At 42.8% G+C, this 23956-nt stretch overlaps 2 protein-coding genes across 2 annotated transcripts in view; one reads left to right on the top strand and one right to left on the bottom strand.

The window, feature by feature from the left end:
* CECR2 (CECR2 histone acetyl-lysine reader) overlaps nucleotides 1-23956 on the top strand; it is a gene marked incomplete at its 5' end in the record, with an annotated part of 155097 nt that overhangs the window by 5381 nt on the left and 125760 nt on the right.
* Nucleotides 4770-5142, bottom strand: LOC309830027 (large ribosomal subunit protein eL42-like). Its single transcript, XM_082666304.1, has one exon. It carries the CDS (start codon nucleotides 5117-5119, stop codon nucleotides 4799-4801), a length of 321 nt encoding a protein of 106 aa, XP_082522430.1. The 5' UTR covers nucleotides 5120-5142; the 3' UTR covers nucleotides 4770-4798.

Raw genomic sequence — 23956 nt, 5'->3', positions numbered from 1 at the left:
TAGACCAGTGTCTTGAAGAGGAAGTCCTCTTCTTCTTCACTTGGCTGCATGTGAAGCTTCAAAGCTTCAAACTGGGAGCTTCTCCAGTTGTAGAAAGGGTAATAACCTCTCATCTCTGAAGGACAGCCCATGTTAGCACCTGGCTTGCTCTACCACGGAAGTTCAGTTTGGTCTTGCTTAATTTTCTGGAACACAGAGGGGAAGCCTAAAATACGACCTGGCAGCATGGCAGCATTTGGTACCACCGCCTATCTGCCCTTCGATCAGGAGAAGCTGAGTGCTGGATTCTTGTGGTGTGTTGGGCTGGCGGTAAGCATGAGGGGCTCTGGCAGAGTGCTGGGAAACCCGCCAGTGTGCAGGGCGGGTCAGGTGAAAAGTGGGTGTGGGCAGAGCCCCGGGGACAGAGGGCACAGCTTCTGACTAGATGGGCTTAGATCTAGTTGATGGGATTGAAAATACTTTCAAAAGGGATCAAGCAGAGAGAGCCAAAAACCTGGACTGTGGGCCCACCTCTGTCATTAACTGGAGCTGTGATCTTAGGCAGATCACTTGGTTTCAGATGCCCCAATCTATAAAAAGGCAATTGTGGACTAGGTGATTCCTGGGTTTTTCCTCTGTCAGCGTGCTACGATTCCCTTCGGATGTTTCTCAGCATGCAGGGCACAGGTATCTGATCCAGAAAGTCACCGACCTCCCTGGTTAGGACCAAAGTTATGAGCTGTGTTGGGGTCCGTGTCTTACAAATTAATTTTGTACCAAACTAAAGCTGCAGATCCATACTTGATGTGTTTGTGGATTGTATGAATTTGTTTTTCTGTGGAGATCTTGTCTGCATATACATTACTTTGAGGGTAGCTTAATTGATGTTTTCACTGTCTTCGAGGTCCTCAAACTAAGATTTTGTATTTTGAGATTATGAGGAACTCATAAAGGAGGATGAAGGTCTTGAATTCTGTTCTTTTCAGTTCGCTTCTGTTTGTTCACTTAAATTGAACAGCATTCACACTTATAACTGTGAGTGGAGACCGGTTGAAGGTTCTGACCTGGGGCTTGCCTCTCATTTGACGGTGAAACTTTGCAGGTATCTGTACTCTGCTTCCCTGTATTTTCCTGTTTCATTGGGCTCTTTCTTGGATCCTTTCATCATGTCTTCTCTACAGGAGCCTCTAACAAATACTAGTTTATACCGGAAAAGTCGGGAAGGTTTTTTACCGTAGTTCTTAGATCGAGACAGGAGTAGTTGGATGGTGGTACCAAGCTCAGAATTCTCCCAACCTCGCGCTGTGACATTCGGGGCCGGACTACAGCCGCGTGAGTGGCGGGGCCGCGTGCACCCAAAGACGTGGTGCCTCCCAGAGTCCGCCCTCCGCGGTCACACGAAGAACCCCGGGCCCTGAGGCGGGCGGGGGCCCCTCCCTACAGGGAGTCCCCGTCCTGGGTGCGAACCTGTGATGTTTTTACGTGTAGGGTTGAAGGGAGTTAGCTGTGCTTGGTGTGCCGTCATCAGCAACTGCACGTCAGAAATCTGGGAAACAGATGCTTTGTTAATTCTTTTCTTGGAGTCGTTTAGGGGAAGAGGATTGGTGGGGGGGGGGTGTTGCGGAGAGGGCGCTGAGACTCCTGAGGGACGAAGCGGGAACCTCCCTCGGGCCTCCCAGGACCGGAGACGGCAGCGGGAGGGGGGCTAGCGTGCGTGCGTGTGCGCGCCCGCCTGCCGGGATGCAGCCCCTCAGGCTGTAAGAGGTGTGTAACTGTTCCGCGGGGCGCTCGCCTTCCCGTGGGGTCTCCGCTCATGCGGCACCGCGCGCGCGTCGTGGGTGCATACGCGGCTTCGTTTTGGTCGGGAGCGAAGGTTGCGTGGTGGCGGCCCGAGCCGTGTGCAGGACACGCTGCGGGCTCGCGGGCGCCCAGGAGTCCCGGCGGCCGGCGGTGTGGGGTCTGGCCCCTACGCCACCTTGCCCGGCAGTGACTCCGTGACGCAGGTTATCCACACTCCCGTGGGAAACGGGGTGCGGCTTATGTAGAAATGTACGGAAAGTTTCGTGTCCTGATCTCGCGTGGACTGGAAGATGGGCATTTGGCTGGTCCAGGCACATGGTCGTGTTCTGGTACGTCTCACACTGTCATGGTCACTTCAGGTTTGGCCCCCGGCCGAGCCGCTACGGCTTTCCGCGGGTGGCTTGGCTGCATGAGTGTGGCCCCTGGACTGAACGTGTGAATGGTGTCACCACAAACTGTGCCTCCTTCTTTGCCCCCCATGACCCCCCAAGTTAAGTGAAAACAGAGGCAGTGATGGAGCCACGGTTACTCTAAACTCTTCATGTTTTTAATGTTGAACCTTCAAATCAACTCCCGTTAATAATTGCCGAGAACGGAGTAAGTTCTTACAGCTGAGAGTGGTGTGATTGGTCAGCTGGAGTGGAGAGTGTTTTCTCCAGGCCAGTTGCTTTTCATGAACACCCCTCCCTGAGTCGTCATTGTTTCAGCAGCAGTGCACTGAGGACGGTGATTTGCTTGACAGAAAATGTGTTAAATTAGCAGACCTACTTCTTTAGCAGATCTTTTCTCACCCCCATTCCCATTGTGTTTCTTCTGTTTCGCTGAAGGTTGTGTTTGCAGTCTTTTAGGTGTGGGAGACAATTTTTATAATCGGTGTCCTGGAGTTCTTTGCTTAGGGGACACTGTTATATAGGGGGAAGGTGACTTAGAGAAATTTCACTTGTGCCATAATTAAGGGATTTAATTTTTTTCACTCTTAGGATGGTATGATTTGGGTTAGTATCCCACATGTTGTTAGAACGTTCCCCTCCCGGTCCCCAACATCCGGTAAGGGAGGCTGGATGCCTGCTTTAACAACATAATGGAAAACGTGTCTCTCAGAAACAATGTTGAGGATGCCTGTGTCCTTATACCACTAGAGTTTCATCACTTTTGGTGATGGAGCCCTCTTCATTATCTATAACTCTACTTGGATTTCTGTACTATGCAAGCCTTCAAAGTGATAGTGGAATTACAAACAAAAGGGGAATCTAAAATCCCAGTCTCCCTTCTGTCTGTTATTGTCATCTTTATTAACATTAACGGCCCCAGAATAATTGCAGAGGTATGGGACCAGGTGGCTCTTCTGCTGCCCTGGGGAATTAGAGTATGTTGTGAGGGAGGAAAGGGTGAATGGCTGGGTGGCAGCGATGGCTGCAGGAGCTCAGAGGCCACAGGGCTCATGAATGACGTGCTTCTTGTGGAAGGCAGGGCTGGGAGTGGGGGGGTCACAGTGAGTAAGCGCATTGCAATCAGAGTTCTCTCATTTGGAGGGCTAGTGAAAAATGAGGTTGACAGACAGGGGGTGGGACGCTGCAGCAAGCCTGGAATGCCAGGCCCACTCGTGTTAATCTTTTTTTTTTTTTTTTTCCAGTATGCGGGCCTCTCACTGTTGTGGCCTCTCCTGTTGCGGAGCACAGGCTCCGGACGCGCAGGCTCAGCGGCCATGGCTCACGGGCCCAGCCGCTCCGCGGCATGTGGGATCTTCCCGGACCGGGGCAGGAACCCGTGTCCCCTGCGTCGGCAGGCGGACTCTCAACCCCTGCGCCACAGGGAAGCCCCCGTGTTAATCTTTTTTATTCAGGCAGTGAAGTTTTGGGCAAGAATGACAACAAAGTTTTAGACTAAGAATGTCCTGGGTACTAAATGTTTTAGATTAAGTCTGGTATTGGTAACTGGGCTTAACTCTAGGAGTGGAGTGGTTGTGAAATGCTGCAGGTAGCGGTAACAGGAAAGGACCTTCGTCACTGGCTTTGAATAGTGCGACTAGGTGACTGACAGTGTTGGGTGCATAGAGAGGGTGGTATCTGGTAAGGATGTTTTTGGCTGCAAGTAATGGAATGCTGTACTCACAGTGACTTAAAAAACTCTGTGGACTGTCCTATAACACGTGGTCTGGAGGATCCTGGCAGGTATGCTGCTCAGTGACAGTGTCCTTAAGCGCTCAGGCAGTGGTCTGCGAGTGGTTACAGGATGGTTTGCATAGCTCCAAGGTCTGCATTGCTGAGTGATGCAGGGAAGTACAGGAAAATTACAATTGAAAATCAATTGTATGTTGAGTTGGTGATTTGAAGAGGCTGGAGATGACTTCAGAGAAGGCTGTTGGGAAAAGGAAGAGGGAAAGGCTAAAACTACATTGTCCTGGAATGAGAGACGAAAAGAGCTCTCTAGGAGGCTTAAGAGAATGGTGGAAAAGAATGAACTTTTTAAAAATATTTATTTTATTTTATTTATTTTGGCTGCATTGGGTCTTCGTTGCCGCACGCGGGCTTTTCTCTGGTTGCGGTGAGCTGGGGCTACTCATCGTTGTGGTGTGCAGGCTTCTCATTGCGGTGGCTTCTGTTGTTGCGGAGCATGGGCTCTAGGCGCGCGGGCTTCAGTAGTTGTGGCACACGGGCTCAGTAGTTGTAGCTCATGGGCTCAAGAGTGCAGGCTCAGTAGTTGTGCCACACGGGCTTAGTTGGTCCGCGGCATGTGTGATCTTCCTAGACCAGGACTTGAACCCGTGTCTCCTGCATTGGCAGGCGGATTCTTAACCACTGAGCCACCAGGGAAGCCCAAGAATGAACTTTTTAGAAAAACTTTTTCACGAGTAATATGTAATATTATAAAAAGAAACCCCAGTTCCTCCTAGGTTAATGTTTTAGTGCTGTACTGAAGAGGTCAATTGTAGGACAGCCTATCCCCTGCTTTTTTTTTTTTTTTTTTTTAAGACAATCTCAAACGTTTATTGCCTTCATAACAAAACAAAACATGAAGCTCAGAACTGGATCACTTGGCCCTTTCTCTTCTCATCTCCTCCCAGCTCAAAAGGCTTGCATCCCTTAATAGCCAGCGTTCTCTTAGATCTGCAGTTGGGCTCAACACATTCAAGCCTCAGCACAATCTTCTTTGTAGTTTTAGCCTTTTTCCGGAAAATCGGCTTAGTCTGCCCACCATAGCCACTCTGCTTCCTGTCATAACGCCGCTTTCCCTGGGCATACAGAGAATCCTTGCCCTTCTTGTACTGTGTCACTTTGTGGGGTTGGTGCTTGCCACACTTCTTACAGAAAGTCCGGGAGGTTTTAGGAACGTTCACCATGTTTGCGAGAGCGCTATCGGCACAGAAAGCCTATCCCCTGCTTTTTAAAGAAGAGTCAGCTTGTTTCCAAATTCTCCTCCCTGTCTTATACTAGCAGTCCTCTTCACTCTTCTATCCCCTTCTGATTGTTGGGAGTGGGGTGGTAGTGACCCCACCTAGGATTGCCAGTTGCTCCTTGTTTTAGCTTCCTATATAGGAAAATGAAACTGAAAATCTGGGCCCAGAAGTGTACCCCTTTTATCATTAGAATTTTAGATTTACTTTTGCTTACCTATTGATTGTTTGGAATTCTTCAGTTTGTAGTTTTTCTCTGTTAAGTATTTAATGATTTGTATGACTACTACTTAATGGGACTCATTCTTCCATAATGGGAGTTTATGTACAAATAAGATAGGTATCAATGTGGTGCTTCATTCTAACCACAGTTCCCCACACCTGGGGAAGTGACAGCTCAACAGAAAGGAGTAGTTCTTCTGTTTGTTTGTTTGTCTTATCTGCCACCTAGCTCTACAAAAATTTTTGGAGGTTATCTGGCTGCTCCACCTGCCCTTTGCCCCTTTTCCCTCCTCCTGGCTGAAGTAAGTCTATATCCTGGCTGGTAATCTGACACATCTTGCAAGAAAAGATGAACTGGATCAATCAAATTCCCATTCTTGGGATTGTAACCTAGGAAATACGAGGGTTATCAAGTTAGTGTGGAAAAGCAGTTAAAAGGTCACAGTGAGGGCTTCCCTGGTGGCGCAGTGGTTGAGAGTCCGCCTGCCGATGCAGGGGACACGGGTTCGTGCCCCGGTCCAAGAAGATCCCACATGCCGCGGAGCGGCTGGGCCCATAAGCCATGGCCGCTGAGCCTGCGCATCCGGAGCCTGTGCTCCGCAACGGGAGAGGCCACAACAGTGAGAGGCCTGCGTACCGCAAAAAAAAAAAAAAAAAAAAAAAAAAAAAAAGGTCACAGTGAGAAGCCTCGATGCAAACCAAATTCTTGCATGTGAAGGAGCAGAAACTGGAGAGAGACCCAGCATTAGGGGAATTAATAGGAAGGCTCCAGCCCCAACACATTGGTGTCCATCCTGCAGGAACCCCCAAGCATCTGAGGGACTCTGTACTCCTTGCCCCCTCCCTTTTCTCCATGTGTGTGTATTAAATATTTTATAAACGTAGGCTCATACTTTTACTTAGACTTCTGAATCCTGTTTTATTCAGTTAACAATATTACATGACACAGGATGCCCTTTCATAGCATACGTTATGACTTTAATAGCTGTGGAGCGTTCATGCTCTGATTTATTTAACCAATCCTCAGTGGAGCATTGAGGTTATTTTTAGTTGTTTACTATCATAACAGCCATGAACAGAAAGATTGTTTTCTTCCCAAGATAGAATTAGTGTTTTTGTTCATTAGACTTCTCTTATTACCCTCTATATTTGAAGTCTTAAGTTTTGAATTTTCTTCATAGTCAGTTTTTATCTTGCATTTCATGACAAAAGCTAACATGAATTTGGTGCCCACTGTGGGCACTCCAGGCACTGCTTGGTGTTTCTCATGCATCCACCTATCCTTTTTTAAAATTGAGATACAATTGACATACAACATTAGTTTCAGGTGAACAGTATAATGATTCCATATTTGCATATGTTAAGAACTGATCACCACAGCAAGTCTAGTTAACATCCCACACTGCACATAGCTACAAATTTCTTTTCTTGTGATGAGAACTTTTTAAGATCTACTCTCAGCAACTTTTGCTTGTACAGTACAGTGTTGTTAACCGTGGTCACCATGCTGTACATTACATCCCCACGACTTACTTATTTTATAAATGGAGGTTTGTGCCTGTTTACCCCCTTTACCCATTACACCCACCCCTGCTTCTGGGAACCACCGGTCTGTTCCCTGACAGTAAGTTGCAGACATGATACCCCTTACTCCTAAACACTTCTGTGTTTTTATGCCTTAAAAATACAGACATTTTCTTACATAACCGTAGTATAATTATCAAAATCAGGGAATTAATACTGAATAAAATTTCTAGATAATAGTATATCATATTGTCAGCTGACCCCAAAATATTAATGTATAATTTACATATTTTTATGATTTTAAATACAGTGTTATTTTAGAAATTATTTTGCTGGCTAGGGTTTTCAATCTAGGATCATGTGTTGCATTTAACTATCGGGTCTCTTTCGGCTCCGTTAGCCTAGAGTGGTTTTTCAGTTTTTGTCTTTCATAACCTTGACCTTTTGGAATTGAGACAGTCCCTCAATTTGGGTTTGTTGTATGCACTCTCATGATGAGATTCAGGTTCTGTGTTTTGGCAGGTGTACTAAAGAAGTGGTGTGTCCTTAGGGCATCATATCAGGAGTCACGTGATGTCACTTGGTCCCATGGTGATGGTTATTATTAACTTTCATTGCTTGGTTTGAGGTGGTGTCTGCCAGCTCTCTCCTCTGTGAAGTTACTGGTTTTCTCTTATAATTAGTACATAGCTGGTGGGGAGAGGCTATGTAAACATCCTGTTTCTCATCAAAATTTCACCCATTTTAATCCTTGCATGCTTCTTTGCCTGAGTCAATCAGTACATCATAGTTGCCAAATAGTTATTTTCAAATTACATCATTCTTTTTACATTTATAAGTTGGCATTCATAGTTTTCATTCACAGATTTTAAGTGTTTGATTCAAAACTGTTTCTGGTGTCTGATAAGAGTATAATTTTATACATTTTTTTTCTTGGAAATTTCATCTAAATGAATAAGCATTTGATATAGTAATTTTCACAAAGTGAAATAATTTTTTAAAGCTTCAGATCTTATTTTTTCTTTATACTTTGAGAAGTTTCAAACATACAGTGAAGTTTGAAGACAAATAGAGGTGAGCCCTGCATACCTTTACTTTAGATTCACCGGTTGGTAACATTTTACCACATTAGCTTTATGTTTTCTTTTCTTTTAAATTTTGATTTATTTACTTATTTTTAATTAATTAATTTATTTTTGGCTGTGTTGGGGCTTCGTTGCTGCGCGCGGGCTTTCTCTAGTTGTGGCGAGCTGGGGCTACTCTTCGTTGCGGTGCGTGGGCTGCTCATTGCGGTGGCTTCTCTTGTTGCAGAGCACGGGCTCTAGGTGCGCGGGCTTCAGTAGTTGTGGCCCACGGACTCTAGAGCGCAGGCTCAATAGTTGTGGCGCATGGGCTTAGTTGCTCCACAGCACGTGGGATCTTCCCGGACCAGGGCTCGAACCCGTGTCCCCTGCATTGGCAGGTGGACTCTCAACCACTGCACCACCAGGGAAGTCCCTTTTTTGTTGAACCATTAGACAGTAAGTTGGCAATGTGATGTTACTTCCCTCCCCCTCAAAATACTTTGCCATGTGCTTCATAAAAATAGGGACACTCTCCCACATGACCACATCAGCATGTTCACATTTAAGAAAATTAACAATAATTTTGTAATAACATCCATATCCAGACATCCTCACTTGTCCCCACAGTGACTTTTAGAGATGTTGTCCCTCACCTCTATCCCGGATCACACATTTGTTTGGTTGTTAGGGGGTTGTTTTTTTTTTTTAATTTTTCATTCATTCATTTTTGACTGCATTGGGTCTTGGTTGCTGCGTGCGGGCTTCCTCTAGTTGGGGTGAGCGGGGACTACTCTTGGTTGCAGTGCACGGGCTTCTTATTACAGTGGCTTCTCTTGTTGCCGAGCACGGGCTCTAGGCGCGTGGGCTTCAGTAGTTGTGGCACGCAGCCTCAGTAGTTGTGGCTCGCGGGCTCTAGAGTGCAGGCTCAGTAGTTGTGCCACACAGGCTTAGTTGCTCCGTGGCATGTGGGATCTTCCCGGACCAGGGTTTGAACCCGTGTCCCCTGCATTGGCAGGCGGATTCTTAACCACTGCACAACCAGGGAAGTCCCAGGCGGATAGTTTTTAAGCAGGTTGAAGCCAACCCATTTATCTTAGTAATAAGGAAAAATTGGTAAAATGATTTAAATTTCAAGCTGCAAGTATATTAGGTGAAATAATAAGGAAAAAAGAGAGTTCGTTGGAATAATACTGGCTCCAGTCCAGGCTGTGCTTAAGGTGTGGGCAAGCTGCCTCTCTGAGCCTCAGCTTCTTCGTTGGCAAGTTACTGGCTTATTCCATAGGGTTATGCTGAGATTCAAATGAGCTGAGGCATAGGAGGGCCTGGCACACACAGATTTCTACACCTGGTAACTATTATCATTAAGTTTTTTTTCTCCTTTTAGTTTTTTTTTTTGCGAGACGTGGGATCTTCTACCAGGGCTCAACCTGTGCCACCTGCAGTGGAAACGTCGAGTCTTAACCACTGGACCACTAGGAAGTTCTCATTTTAGATTTTGAATTATGATAATGTTTTAACAGAATCATTTGGAAGAAAGGAATTAAATAATAAAGATATGTTAGTGAGATTGCTCATTTACTTATTTTGAAGTCAAAAGGCAATAAAATTGTAAAAAGAAAATCAGTCACATGCTTACGTGGATTAAAGTGATTGCTGAGTACAGGTTTTTAATAGCTTTATAGAGACATAATTCATATTCCATACAATTCACCCACTTAAAGAGTATAATTTTGGTTTTAGTGTATTCATAGATGGGTACAGCCATCACCACAGTCAATTTTAGAACATTTTCAGTACCTCAGAACGAACCCATACCCTTTGCTGTTACCACCTCTATTTCCCATCTCCCTCCCCAGCCACGAGCAACCACTAATCTACTTTCTGTTTCTATAGATACCCTCTTCTGAGTTTTCATAATGAATGGGATCATACAGTATAGGGTCTTCTGTGACTGGCTTTTTTCACTCAGCATCATTTTTTCAAGGCTCATCCATGTTGTAGATGAGTGCTTCATTCCTTTTCATGGCTGAATGATAACATCCCATTGCATGGATATGTGGTGCTATATTTACCTGTTGATGGATATTTAGGTTGTTTCCATCTTTGGCTTTATGAACAGTGCTGCTGTGAACATTGGTGTACTTTTTTGTGTGCAGACACGTTTTCAGTTCTCTTGGGTATATACCCAGGAGTGGAGTTGCTGGGTCATATGGTAACTGTGTTTAATCATTTGAGAAACTGCCTGTTTACCAAAGAGGCTGTACCATTTTCTGTTTCTACCGGCAGTATATGAGGGTTCCAGTTTCTCCACATTCTTGTTATCTGACTCCTTGAGTCTAGCCATCTGGTTAGTGTGAAGTAGTATCTCGATGTGGTCTTGATGTGCATTTCCCTGATGACTAATGGTGTTGAGAGTCTTTTCATTTGCTTATTGGCCATTTATGTATCTTTCTTGGAGAAATATGTATTCAGAATCTTTGCCCATCTTAAAATTGGGCTGTCTGCTTATTGTGGAGTTATCAGAGTTCTTTATATATCCTAGACATAAGTCCCTTATCAGATATATGATCTGCAAATATTTTCTCCCATTCTGTGGGTCGTCTTTACTTTCTTAATGGTGTCCTTTGAAGAACAAAGTTTTTTTTTTTTCCCCCAAAATTTTTTCAATTTTTCTTTTTGGCCGCGCCACGTGGCTTGCAGGATCTTGGTTCCCCAACCAGGGGTTCAACCCAGGCCCCGGCAGTGAAAGCGCCGGTCCTAACCACTGGGCTGCCAGGGAATTCCCTGAAGAACAAAAACTTGAAATTGATCTATTTTTTCTTTTGTTGCTCATGCTTTTGGTGTCATATCTAAGAATCCTTTGCTAAATCCAAGGTCATGAAGATTATACCCCATGTTTTCTTCTGAGAGTTTTATAACATGTAGCATAGTTTTATAGTATTTTGGTCTTTGATCCACTTTGCATTAATTTTTACTTATGACGTGAGGTAAGGGTTCAACTTCATTCTTTCTCAGGTGGCTGTCCAGCTGCCCCAGCACCATTTGTTGAAAAGACTGTTCTTTCCCCATCAAAGTGTCTTGGCACCCTTGTCAAACATCAGTTGACCATGGATATATATATAGGTTTATTTCTAGACCCTGAATTGTTTCACTGATCTATACATCTGTCCTTGTGCGAGTACTAACACTGTCTTGATTAATGATGGTTTGTAGTGAGTGTTGAAATTCAGGAGTGTGGGTCCTCTGTTCTTTTTCAGGATTGTTTTGGCTACACCAGGTCCCTTTAGAATCGGCTTGTCAGTTTCTGCGAGGATAGCCGCTGGGATTTTGATAAGGATTTGGTTGAATCTGTTGATCAGTGTAGGGGGTATTGCCATTTTAACAATAAGTCTTCTAATCCATGAACATGGGGTGTTTTCCCATTTTTAATTTCTTTGAACAATGTTTTACAATTTTCTGAGTGTAAGTTTTTGTGCTTTTGTTAAATATATTCTGAAATATTTTCTTTTTGATGGTATTTGTGAGTGGAATTGTTTTCATTTTCAGATTGTTCATTAACATTGTGTTTTTAAATCAATTTTATTAATTCTAATTTAAATACAGTGAAGTTGCACCTTTTTAAAATGTGTAGTTTGAGTTTTGACCAACGCATGCACCCTTGTAACAACCACTACTCCAATCAAGATATAGAACATTTTGCGGGGGGAGGTGCTTCCCTGGTGGCGCAGTGGTTAAGAATCCTCCTGCCAATGCAGGGGACACAGGTTCGAGCCCTGGTCCGGGAAGATCCCACATGCCGCGGAGCAACTAAGCCTGTACGTCACAACTACTGAGCCTGCGCTCTAGAGCCCTCGAGCCACAACTACTGAAGCCTGCGCACCTAGAGCCTGTGCTCTGTAGCAAGAGAAGTCAACACAATGAGAAGCCCGTACACCGCAACAAAGAGTAGCTCCAGCTCGCAGCAACTAGAGAAAGCCCGCGCGCAGCAACGAAGACCCAATGCAGCCAAAAATAAATAAATCTATTAAAAAAAAAAAAAAAAAAAAAACCACAGACATTTTGGGGGAATTCCCTGGTGGTCCAGTGGTTAGGACTCTGTGCTTTCACTGCCGAGGGCGTGCGTTCAGGTTCCATCCCTGGTGAGGGAATAAGATCCCGCAAGCTGTGTAGCGCGGCCAAAAATAAATTAAAAAAAAAAAAAAAAGGCATAGAACATTTGTGTCCCCGCCAAATTTTCTTTGTGTCCTGTGGCAGTTGACTCCCACTTTGGTCTCAGTCACTGGTCTGCTTTCTGTGACTGTAGATTAGTTGGCCATTTCTAGAATTTCACATAAATAATCTTACAGTCTGTGTTCCTTTGTATCTGGCTTCTTTCAGTCAGCATGATTTTAAGATGCATCCATATAGTTGTGTGTCTCAGTGGTTAATCTTTTCACTGCTAAATAGTATTCCATAGTATGGCTGTACTGCAGCTTATCCAATTTCCTGTTGTTCTCCTATTGATGGACATTTGGGTTGTTTCCAGGTTTGACAACTGAATATAAGTGCTGAGTATATTCACATAGACATATATCACAGGTGTTTGTGTGGTTATTTGTTCTCAGTTCTCTTGAGTAAATACGTAGCTGTGAATTGCTGGGTTGTATGTAAGTGTATATTTAACTTTATAAGAACCTGCCAAATTGTTTTCCAAACAAATTTCCTTTTAAATTATTTTAATTGATGTATAATTTATATATATGAACACCCTCATGTTTGGTGTACATTTCTGTGGCTTTTTACAGTTGTATAACCACTACCCCAATCAAGGTATAGAACAGCTTCATCCCGCAAGAAATTTTCCTTATGCCACTTGGTAATTGACCATTTCCTCTAGGAAATGCAGTCATTTACGCTGTCGTATAAGTGGAATCGTACAGTATGTAGCCCTTTGAGTTTGGTGTCTTTTACTCGGCAGAGTGTATCTGAGGCTAGTCCCTGTTGTGGCATGTGTCAGCGCTTCGTTCCTTTTATTGCCAAATAATCCGGTGTTGGAGCGAACTAGTTTGCTTGTCCATTCACCAGTAGAAGAACGTTGGAGCTGTTTCTCGCTCAGGCGATCACACATAAAGTTGCCTAAGCATTCACACACGGCTGTTAGCCTGAATACCTAGGAGGAGGATTGTTGAGTCCTGGTAAATATGCGGTTCACTTTGGAGAACAGTCTGGCAGTTTCTGGTGTTTCCCCCAGCAGTGTGTGAGCCTCTCAGTTCCTCTGCATCCAGTGTTTGTGACTGTCAGTGTTGTTCTGAAAGCTGTTCTAATAGGTGTGTACTGCTATCTCATTGTGTTTTGAATTTACATTGATCTCATGACTAATTGTACTGAGAGTTTTTCCATGTGCTTATTTGCCATCCTTAATACTTTGGAGAAGTATCTTTTAAAATCTGTTGCCCATTTGAAAACTTGGGTTGTTTTCTTAATATTGAGTTTTGAGAGTTCTTCATTTATTTGCAATAGAAGTTCTTTGTAAGATACACACTGGGAAAATATTTTCTCCTATTCTAGGGCTTGTCTTTTTTAACAGTGTGTCTCGCTCTCTCTTTTTTTTTTTGACCGCACCTTGTGGCTTGCGGGATCTCAGTTCTCTGACCAGGGATTAAACGTGGGCCACAGCTGTGAAGGCCCGGAATCCTAACCACTAGGCCACCAGGGAATCCCCCAAAAGTGTCTCTTGAATGGCAGAACATTTTAAATTTGAGAAATCCAAATTTATCCAGTTTTTCTTTTTTGGATCATGCTTTTGGCATCATATTTAAGAAATCATAGCCTAACCTAAGATCACCAAGAATTTCTTCTGTGTTTTCTTCTAGAGGTTTTATAGTTGCTTTTTACATGTTTTGTTGATAGTGTATGAGAAGTATTTTTATTGCTCTTCATTTAATTTCTAAGAAGTAAGTGGTATTTCTCTATTTGCATGGAACTGTTTTGTCTGGGACAGTCTAGAGGACTAATCCTTAGAAGTAAAGTTCTGATTTCTTTTTCCAGCTTAATTCTGCAGCATAGAGAATCATTCTGTGTTGGAAAAGACAAATCTTCCTTCTAGGTTGTTGAAAGGGGATTTTCCTCAAAAGTTGGCTGCAGTGGTGCTGCAGAAGCATTGGCATCGTGCGTGTTAGCTTTCCTCTGAAGGAAGGAATTTGATGATGAAAATAAAGAGTAGATTATTGAAATAGTTGGTACAAGATAATTTACAAAGCAGAAACAATCAGTTTGCTTATTTTACAGTCGCTTCCTCCAGTCCTTAATGATTAATGGGATAAAAAGTTGTGAATGCGCACTCATATGCAGATTAGTACAAGTAAAACTGGAGAAATTGGAAAAAGATCAGTGGATGGTATTGAAATCACTACCATACCCTGGTGGTAATGCTATAGTTGTGGAGAATGTGAGCGCTGGAGGAAAGTGAGCAAAGTGCACAAGTTTCTCTGTATTATTTCTTAGAACTGCAAATGAATCTGTGATTATGAAAATGTCAGTTAAGAAAGTAAGACTGGGTTCAAGACCTCAGAGCCAGAAGGTAATTTGGTGGTCGTCCCTCAAGTGAGTGATGCACACCCGAAAATGTGGACTAAGTAGCTCGCCCAAGGTTACTTGGCTAGTTAATGGCAGCATTGAGTGAGATGACTAGTTCTTCTGACTGACTGTCCACGTGAGCAGTTAATACAGAACCAGGACATGAAAGAGAAGCAGGAACTAGAAGCAGAGGTCTTGCAGCCTCGGAGAGTTCGAGGTTTGGAGCCTGTACTTCATTGTGTGGCTGTGGTGTTTTTTTGTTTGTTTGTTTTTTTAATATCATTTATTTGGCTGTGTTGGGTCTTCATTGTGGCATGCGGGATCTAGTTCCCTGACCAGGGATCGAACCCAGGCCCCCTGCATTGGGAGCAAGGAGTCTTAGCCACTGGACCACCAGGGAAGTCCCTGGCTGTGGTGTTTTCAGTGTATAGATTAAACACTTCATCTGAAGCTTAGATTAGAATGTTCTTGAATTACGTCAAAAAGTCTGTGCAGTGGAGAAGAGGAATCAGTAAGTCCATTATTTTGATGTTGTGTAGACAAATCACTTGATTATGTGAATTTATTTTTTAATTTAGTTTTTATTTTGAAAGATTTCAGACCTACAGAAAATTTGAAAGAATGGTACAATTAACACCCAGTGTTCATTTAGATTCAACAGTTATCATTTTCCACATTTGTTTCTCTTTTCTCTTTCCCTCTCTCTCTCTCTGTATGTGTGTATACACACTATATATAAACACAAATATTCACTTTTTTGTCATGCATACATCATGATCTTTCACTCTTAAATACTTCAGCATACATTGCCTAAGAATAGTATAAAAATAAGAATGTTCTCCTGTACAACCACAATACTATTAATACTTCTAAGGAAAATTAAAAACTGTTTCATGATATTACTTAATAATATTTCATAACATTATCTAATCTAATATTCAGACCCTCACCCTGCCCCCATCACAAAAATATCCTTCATCGTTGGTTTGGTTTTGGTTAAGGTTTCATGCTTTGCACCTGGATATGATTTAATTCCTTTTCATCTAGAGTAGTCCCTTGACTTTTTGCTTTTCGTACCCATTGAAGAGTCTCGGTCAGTTGTCTTATAGAATATTCCGTGTTTTAGATTTTTCTGTTAACTCAAGATTAGATTCAAGGTAAACATTTTTGTTAAGACTACTTCATATGTGTTGTGGGGTACATACTGTTTCACATCAGAAGCTGCATAGTTTCAAGTTGTTTACTGTTAGTGATACTTATTTTGATCACTTGGGTAAGGAAATTTATCTTTTTGATTGAGAAGAAGAGAAACCTACTAACATCACTCAATCAAGTTACCCTTGAGAGGATAGCTCTGTACACTGACAGGTACCAGAAAGTGAGGCAAAAGATGTAGTCACTGCCCACAAAATTGAAGAGCTAGTTGGAGGTATTACAGAGATAGATGTTCAAACAGACTGTTGTAGTACAATAAGATGTTTGTTAAAATGGAAGTGTGCACAATACAGCAGAAGCTAGTAGCTTTAAAAAAAAAAAAAAAAAGCTAATAGTTGAGCCTGTCGAGGGGAATTGGGAAGGTTTCACAGCTTCCCCAGAGCCGGGAAGGCTGGCTGCAGAGTCAGCAGGTGGGTAGGTATAGAGAGAGGGTCATTTGGCAGGGGTGACAGCCTGTGTGGAAGCACGGAAGAGAGACAGTGTGCCAGAGAGGGGAGGGAATATGGGTATTGTAGGACCATCTTTGCACGGTGGATGGGGGTGCAGGAGGTGAGGCTTAGGTTAGTGCTGAGGCGATGGTTAGATAGGAAGATTATTTGGTTTTATCCTGAAGGTTGGGGTTTTCAAACTTTTAAAGCTGTGAATCACTTTGTTAAAAGGAAATCTTATGCAGGAACTCAATATATAAAACAGATAAAAATGGAGCACTGTTTGAAAATTGCCGTAGGTGATGAACTATTATAGTTTGAGCAGGGGAGAATGATGTGATCTAGTGTTCAGAGCAGGTCTGGCATATAATCTGTGTGCAGTAAGTATTTGTTGATTGAATGGAGAGTAAAAAGTTGTTCTCAATATAGAATGAGCAAATTGGAACCAGAAAGACACATTACCAGGCTGTGGCAGTGGTCTAGGTGAGAGCTGACGGGACCTGAACTCTAGATCGAGTGAGGCTGCATATGAGGGTTGGAGACGGTTGGATAGTGGCTGAATATCTAGCACAGCGGTCCCAGTCCCACCCACGGTGCCACGTCATCCCCAGGGAGTGTTCCGGGAATATGTGGAGGCATTTTTGGTCCCAGAGATCTGAAGGCAGTACTGGTGTTTCGTGGATGGCGGCGGCGTCCTAGATGTCATACAGGGCTCAGGACATCCCCACAATGAGGACTTAACCCCCAGGTTAAGAGCGTTCATGTAGGTGAAGAAAAAAATTGGAATCTAAATCCAAACTTCCGTTTTATATGTAAACACAAGATAATTTTTTCAGTGTTTTAACATGTATCAAAAGTTTTAGGAATGCGACCGTTCTTTTTTTTTTAAGTATTTATTTATTTTGGCTGCACTGGATCTTCGTTGCGGCATATGGACTCTTAGCTGCGGCATGCAGGATCTAGTTCCCTGACCAGGGATGAACCCGGGCCCTCTGCATTGGGAGTGCAGTCTTACCCACTGGACCACCAGGGAAGTCCCGGAATGCGACTGTTCTGAACCAAGAGAAGCTTATAGTGTTTTGTTTGGAACATTGCTGAGAGTTTTTCACCATTTCGGGACATCCTATATCATATCTTACTCATCATCGGTCATAGTTGAATTGCTTACACTACAGCTGTATGTCGGTCTGTGTTCTTACCTTTGGGTTCTGTTTTAACAATTGACTGACTGTTGTGTCTTGTAGTGAGTCCATGCTTAAGCATTTACATTCTGAAATGTATTTTATGACATATTTCATTTTGTGTCTCCTCTTGATTACAGTTGAGGTAATATATCAATTATGTTATATATGACCAGTGATGAGTAAGATATGATATAGGATGTTCTGAAATGGTGAAAAACTCTCAGCAATGTTCCAAACAGAACAGTATAACCTTCTCTTGGTTCAGAACAGTCACATTCCTAAAAATGATGGATGTAGGAAGGCTTTATTATCTATGAATTTTACATCAGGATAATGTGGGGCATGTCAGAACTGTGCTATGAGGAGGGGAGTGCAGGGTCTGACAGGGGAAGAATCTCTTGTCTTCTATGAGTTCTAGAATTCTGGTTTGGGGACTGCCTGCATGTCGTTACTCATTGAGACGAGGATTGGGTCTGGGGTGAAGGTAGTAAGTGTGGGGCACGCTGAGGCTGGGCTTACATGCAACCTTAAAGTAGAGATGTGTGGTAGAAATTGTAAATGGGGATTTGGAGATCAGGAGGAAAATAACAGTTGACGTTTATGGAGAGTGAGGTGGTTAAGAAACAGGTTGTGGAACCAGCCTGGGTTTGTTTCCTGTTGCCCTGCTCCGTACCTGTGTGACATTGTACATTGACATGGACTGCTCTCACACCCGGTTTTTTCATCTTTAAAAATGGGAATAATAGTGCCTACTCATTGAATTCATGTGGGAATTAAGTGCCTTAAAACAAGTCAAATACCTGAATAGTGCCAACTTAAAAAGTTGTACTCAGATTAGCTATTATTATTCACCAAAAATTCAGTAAGTGCCAAGAATTACAAATTAATATATGAATTATATCATCTGGTCCTTACAAAACAATATTTTTATGAGAAGACTGAGGCTTAGGGAGATTTACTGTAGATTTGGGAGTCCTAAATTATACAGTAAGTAATAAGCCTAAATTGGATAGGATCGAATCAAATGCTGTGAGGTCTTTCTCTTCCATCTGTGATGCTCAGACTGGCAGCATCAGCATTGCTCGGAAGCTTGTTAGACTTGCAGAATCTGAGGCCTCACCCTCTGTTTACTGTGTCAGACTCTGAATTTAGATAAAGCTGCCAGGTGGTTCCTGTGCCCCTTAAAGCATGAGAAGCTTTGGGCTCAGAGATGTGAGCTGGTCTAACTCAGCAGGGGTAGAAAACGAGGAAGCCTTGTTAGGTGGTATAGTAGAAGGCTCAGGCGGTGGACCACCAGGTTGGGCCCTGTCCCTCGCTCCAAGTTTTAGCTTTGGGACCTTGGCAGGTCTCTTTCATTCTCTGGACCTCAGTTTTTTCATCTTTAGGTGAGGCAAGTTGTCTTTCAGCTCTAACATTTTATGGTTCTGTGTTCCGGGCCTTCTACTTCTGCAGAAGGCTTAGGGCTTGGATGGTGCGAGAGGTAAGTGGTGATCTGGGTAGGAGGGTCAGCAGAAGTACACTGAGGAATGAGTATACCATGGATGGAAACGGTGGATTTTACTAAAGTAAATATATTTTAGTATAATTTCATCCTTTCTGAATTTTGTCCAGAAATCTTCAGATTCAAGAGATACGTTCTTGAAGCATGTCTTTAAATTTAATGCTGGCATGCTGATGCTCATGTGATAATTACTTTTTCGTTATTCGGCTTATTGTAATTCTCAGGTTAACATTATATTTGGATATATTTTATATTAAGTTCTAAAACAGTATTATTTTTTTTAAAAAAATCTGTAAGTCAGATTTGGGCTCCACATTTGTCTGAGCTTCCTCATTTTCCTTTAAACTTCCTGAGGGCACTGACAGTGTCTACTACTTCTTTGTACCTACAGGGATGATGTCTAGAATAAGCACATTTTAGTGTGCTTAGGTATTAGATGACATTTTATTTATTTCTAAATGTAGGCGAGCAACTTTTTTTTTTAAATCTTATTTATTTTTGGCTGAGTTGGGTCTTCCTTGCTGTGTGCAGACTTTCTCTAGTTGCGTTGAGCGGGGGCTACTCTTTGTTGTGGAGCACGGGCTCTAGGCATGTGGGCTTCGGTAGTTGCAGCACCTGGGCTCAGTAGTTGCAGCACGCGGGCCCTAGAGCGTGCGGGCTTCAGTAGTTGCGGAGTTGGGCTCAGTAGTTGCGGTCTGCAGGCTCTAGAGCGCAGGCTCAGTAGTTGTGGCACACGGGCTTAGCTGCTCTGCGGCACGTGGGGTGTTCCCGGACCAGGGCTTGAACCCGTGTCCCCTGCATTGGCAGGTGGATTCTTCACCACTGTGCCACCAGGGAAGTGCCAGATGATCTTTTATTTGTGTTTGATTTACACATTTTTCCTAAAAATATATTAACTTCTTTGAAGTTTAAAAATCTAGATCTTTTCCCCTTGAATGTAGTTGCAGTGTAATCTTTAGGATTACCCTCAATTTTTATGCCAAACTCAGGTTGAGTGACTGAGGAAAAGAGATTTGTATTATAAAAAGCAAAGGAAGGTATGTGGGAAGTGGAGAGCTCAGTGACAGGCAGCCACAGAGATGTGCTGGAGTAGGTGGAAGCGGGTGTTCTCTGTGGATGGTGAGGTGGAAAGTAACTGAATGGTGCTGAATGAGGTTAAGGTAGCCAGAGACCACCACCTCCCAACGCTTCTTCTTTCCCATCCCCTAGGAGGCCCTTTGGAATGTCCTACTTCTTGCAGGTCACTTCATTTTGAAATCCTTGTTTTAAAGAGGGGCTGCATTCTGACTCCTGTGCTGGCTGCCATCTGCTTTTCTCCCAGGTTTAGGAGTGTAAGGCGAGCCAGCAAGCCGGGGAAGGCTAGAGACAGGGGAGAGGTTGTTCTGAAGGGGGATGGAGGTTGGTTGTTCTCTAAGTAGCTGGCTGCATATCTGGGTAATTGTAATCTCATCTGTCTTTGTAGAGGTGGTTGGCAGGACCCCAGGAAAGCCTTGTCCTTGCAGGATAGACTTATAGAACAAGTGTGGCTATGATTCAGAACCCTCCTCTCCTCCAAAGAAAAAATATTCTGGGGGAAGGGAAGGGGTAGATGGCGGAAATTGGCAGCTGAAGAGGTTTTGATGGTGGATTAGTCTGTTTCTCCATAGCACTGCTTGTTATTGGAAGACCAGAAGAATATTTTATCGATTTAATTAAGTTTGAAAAACAGCTCTTTTGATGTATAATTGGCACACGATAAACTGCGTATGTGTAGAGCTTGATGAGTTTGCATGTATGTATACACTTGTATGTCATCACCAGGTGTCCATGGCCCTCAGGAGTTTCCTGTGCCCCTTTGTGTGATCCTTACCTCCTCCTCTCCCTCCCCACCCTCCTTTCCCAGGTAGCACCAGATCTGCTTTCTGTCACCTCATTAGTTTGCATTTTCCCAGAATTTGGTAGAAATGCCATCACACAGTATGTACTCTTTGGGAGAGGGGGCGAAGTGCTTAGTCAGCTCAGCATAGTTAGCTTGAGATTCATCCACGTCGTGGCATATGAAGTAGTTCATGTCCTTTTATTGCCGAATACTTTCCCCCTTCATGGGTTTACTGTGATTTGTTTATCCACTTCACCTGTTAACGAACATTTGTGTACCATTCCTTAGACATAAATTTTCATTTCTTTTGGGTGAATACCTAGAAGTAGAATGGCTGGATAACATGGTGGGTGAACACTTAACTGAAAAAATTTATTTATTTATTTTTAAAGAATTTATTTATTTTACTTTTGGCTGCGTTGGATCTTTGTTGCTGCACGCGGGCTTTCTAGTTGCGGTGAGCAGGGTCTACTCTTCGTTGCGGTGCACGGGCTTCTCATTGTGGTGGCTTCTCTTGTTGCGGAGCATGGGCTCTAGGCATGCGGGCTTAGTTCCAAGGCATGTGGGATCTTCCCGCACCAGGGATCGAACCTGTACCCACTGCACCACTCGGGAAGTCCCTAGAATAATTTTAGATTTACACAGAAGTTATTGTGACAGTACAGAGAGTTCATGTGTATCAGGGTCAGCAAACTTTTCCTGTAAAGGGCCAGATAGTAAATATTTTAGGCTTTGTGGACAGGTGGTCTTTCTTGGAACTGCTCAGTTCTGCCAGTGTAAGGCAGAAGTGGCCATAGATGGATTATGAGTAAATGAATGGGTGTGGTTGTGTTCTAATGAAACCTTTTTCTGGGGGGCGTACCATGCAGCTTGCGGGATCTTAGGTCTACCACCAGGGATTGGACCAGTGGCAGTGAAAGCGCTGAGTCCTAACCACTGGACCACCAGGGAACTCCCCCAGTAAAACTTTATAAAAGCAGATGGCAGGTTGGATTTGGCCCGCGGGCATTAGTTTGCTGACTCCTGCTGAATACCCTTTACCCAGCTTTCCTAATATTTAATCTTACACAACCATGGTACACTTGTCAAAACTAAGATATTAACTTTGATACAGTACTGCTAACTAAACTCGGACGTTATTCGGATTCTGCAGTTTCCCCCGTGTGTCTTTGTTTCAGGTTTCAATCCTGCATGCCGCATTACACTTAGTTATCCTGTCTCCTCAGTCTGTTACTGTCAGCTGGAGACTCTGGATACTCATCTTATTCTGTGAGTTTTGTTGCTCAAATTGTTCTAGCTTTGGCCTTTGGGAGTTCTTTCACGTTAGCCTGTGTCTTTTAGATATGTCCTCATTTTTTGTTTTGCATACTTTAATTTTTGTCTGCACGGCATGCGGGATCTTAGTTCCCTGACCAGGAATTGAACCTGAGCTCCCTGCAGTGGAAGCGCCGAGTCTTAACCACTGGACCACCAGGGAAGTCCCTTGAATACTTTCTGACCGAATAGTATTCCATTGCATGGATGTACTCCTCCTTTTTGTTGATCCTTTCATGAGATGGTAGACATTTGGATTGTTTCCACTGTTTGGCTGGTATGAATAATAGCTTTGTGTATTTGCTCATGGGTGTTTGTGTGGACATGTATTTTCTTTACTTTTGGGTGGATATCCAGGAGTGGGATTGGAGTTGTGTTTAACTTTTTAATAAACTGCCAAATTTACTTACCAAAGTGGCTGCACCAGTTCCAGTTTCTCCCATCATTGTTAGTATTCATTATTGTTTGTACATTATGACATTCTAGTGGGTGTGGAGTGGTACCTCTTTGGTTTTGATTTGTATCTCCCTAATGCTAATGATGATCAGTACCTTTTCATGTGTTTATTAGTGATTCACATATCTTTGATGAAATTTCCATTAGGATCTTTAGCTCATTTTAAAAATTAGTTTGTTAAGTGTATGTATTCTGGATACAAGTCCTTTATCAGAAAACATTATATTACATATATTTTCTCTCAGTCTGTGGGTTGTCTTTTCTGAAGTTTAGAATTTTGATGAATTCTGATTTATCAATTTATTCTTTTGTGGTTGTGCTTTTATCATCACATCTAAGACATTTTTTCCTTGCCCAGGGTCACAAAGGTTTTCTCTTATGTTTTCTTTTTTTTTTGACCGTACGGCATTCGGAACCTCCCTGACCAGGGAGTGAACCCACACCCCCTGCAGTGGAAGCATGGAATCTTAACCACTGGACCACCAGGGAAGCCTCTCTTACGATTTCTTTAAGAAGTTTTATTGTTTTAGATTTTATATTTAGGCCTATGATCCATTTTGAATTGGTTTTTGCGTATGGTGTGAGGCATTAATCAAATTTGTTGTTGTTTTGTTTTGAGTATGTTATAGTACCATTTATTGAAAAGGCTGTCCTTTATTCACTGAATTGCCTTTGTCCTGTCAAGAATCAGTTGCCTGTATATGTGTGGGCTCACTTCTGGACTGTTTATTCTATTTCATTATTGAATTTGTTTTTAGGCTGTTACCACACTATCTTGATTGCTGTAGTTTTGTAATAAGTCTTAAAATTAAATAATGTTAGTAATGTTCACTCTTTTGTTCATTTTTTGTTGTTTTGGCTATTTTATGTCCTTTGCATTTCCATATGAATTAAAAAATTTTTTTCATTTATTTATTTATTTGTCTGTGTCGTGTCTTTTGTTGTGGCACTCGGGCTTCTCTCTAGTTGTGGCTCTCAGGCTCCAGAGCGCGTGGGCTCAGTAGCTGCGGTGCGTGGGCTTAGTTGTCTCGTGGCATGTGGGATCAACCAGGGATCAAACCCGCGTTCCCTGTATTGGAAGGTGGATTCTTAACCACTGGACCACCAGGGAAGTCCCTCCATATAAATTTTAGAATCACTGAGATTTTGATTGGGATTGTGTTGACTATATAGATCATTTTGTGGAAAATTCACCTTTTAATAGTATTTAGTATTCTCTCTCTGTTCAGATTTTCCTTAGTTTCTCAGAGGAAAATTTTGTATTTTTCAGTTGAGGTCCTACCTTTTGTTAGATTTCTCCTGAAGCATTTTATACTTTTTTTATTCTGTTGTACATTTTAAAAAATTCCAGTTGTTCTTTGCTAGTTTACAGAAATGCCCTTGAGTTTTTTATATTGAGCTTGTATCTAATTGTCCTAAACTCACTTCTTTTAGCATTTTTTTTGTAGGTTCCATTGGATTT

Source organism: Grampus griseus (genome assembly GCF_964374135.1).
Source record: "Grampus griseus genome assembly, chromosome: 11".
In the NCBI taxonomy this organism is placed as follows: Eukaryota; Metazoa; Chordata; class Mammalia; order Artiodactyla; family Delphinidae; genus Grampus; species Grampus griseus.
The sequence above is the reverse complement of the archived record's forward strand: the minus strand, read 5'-3'. Positions and strand labels throughout refer to the sequence as shown.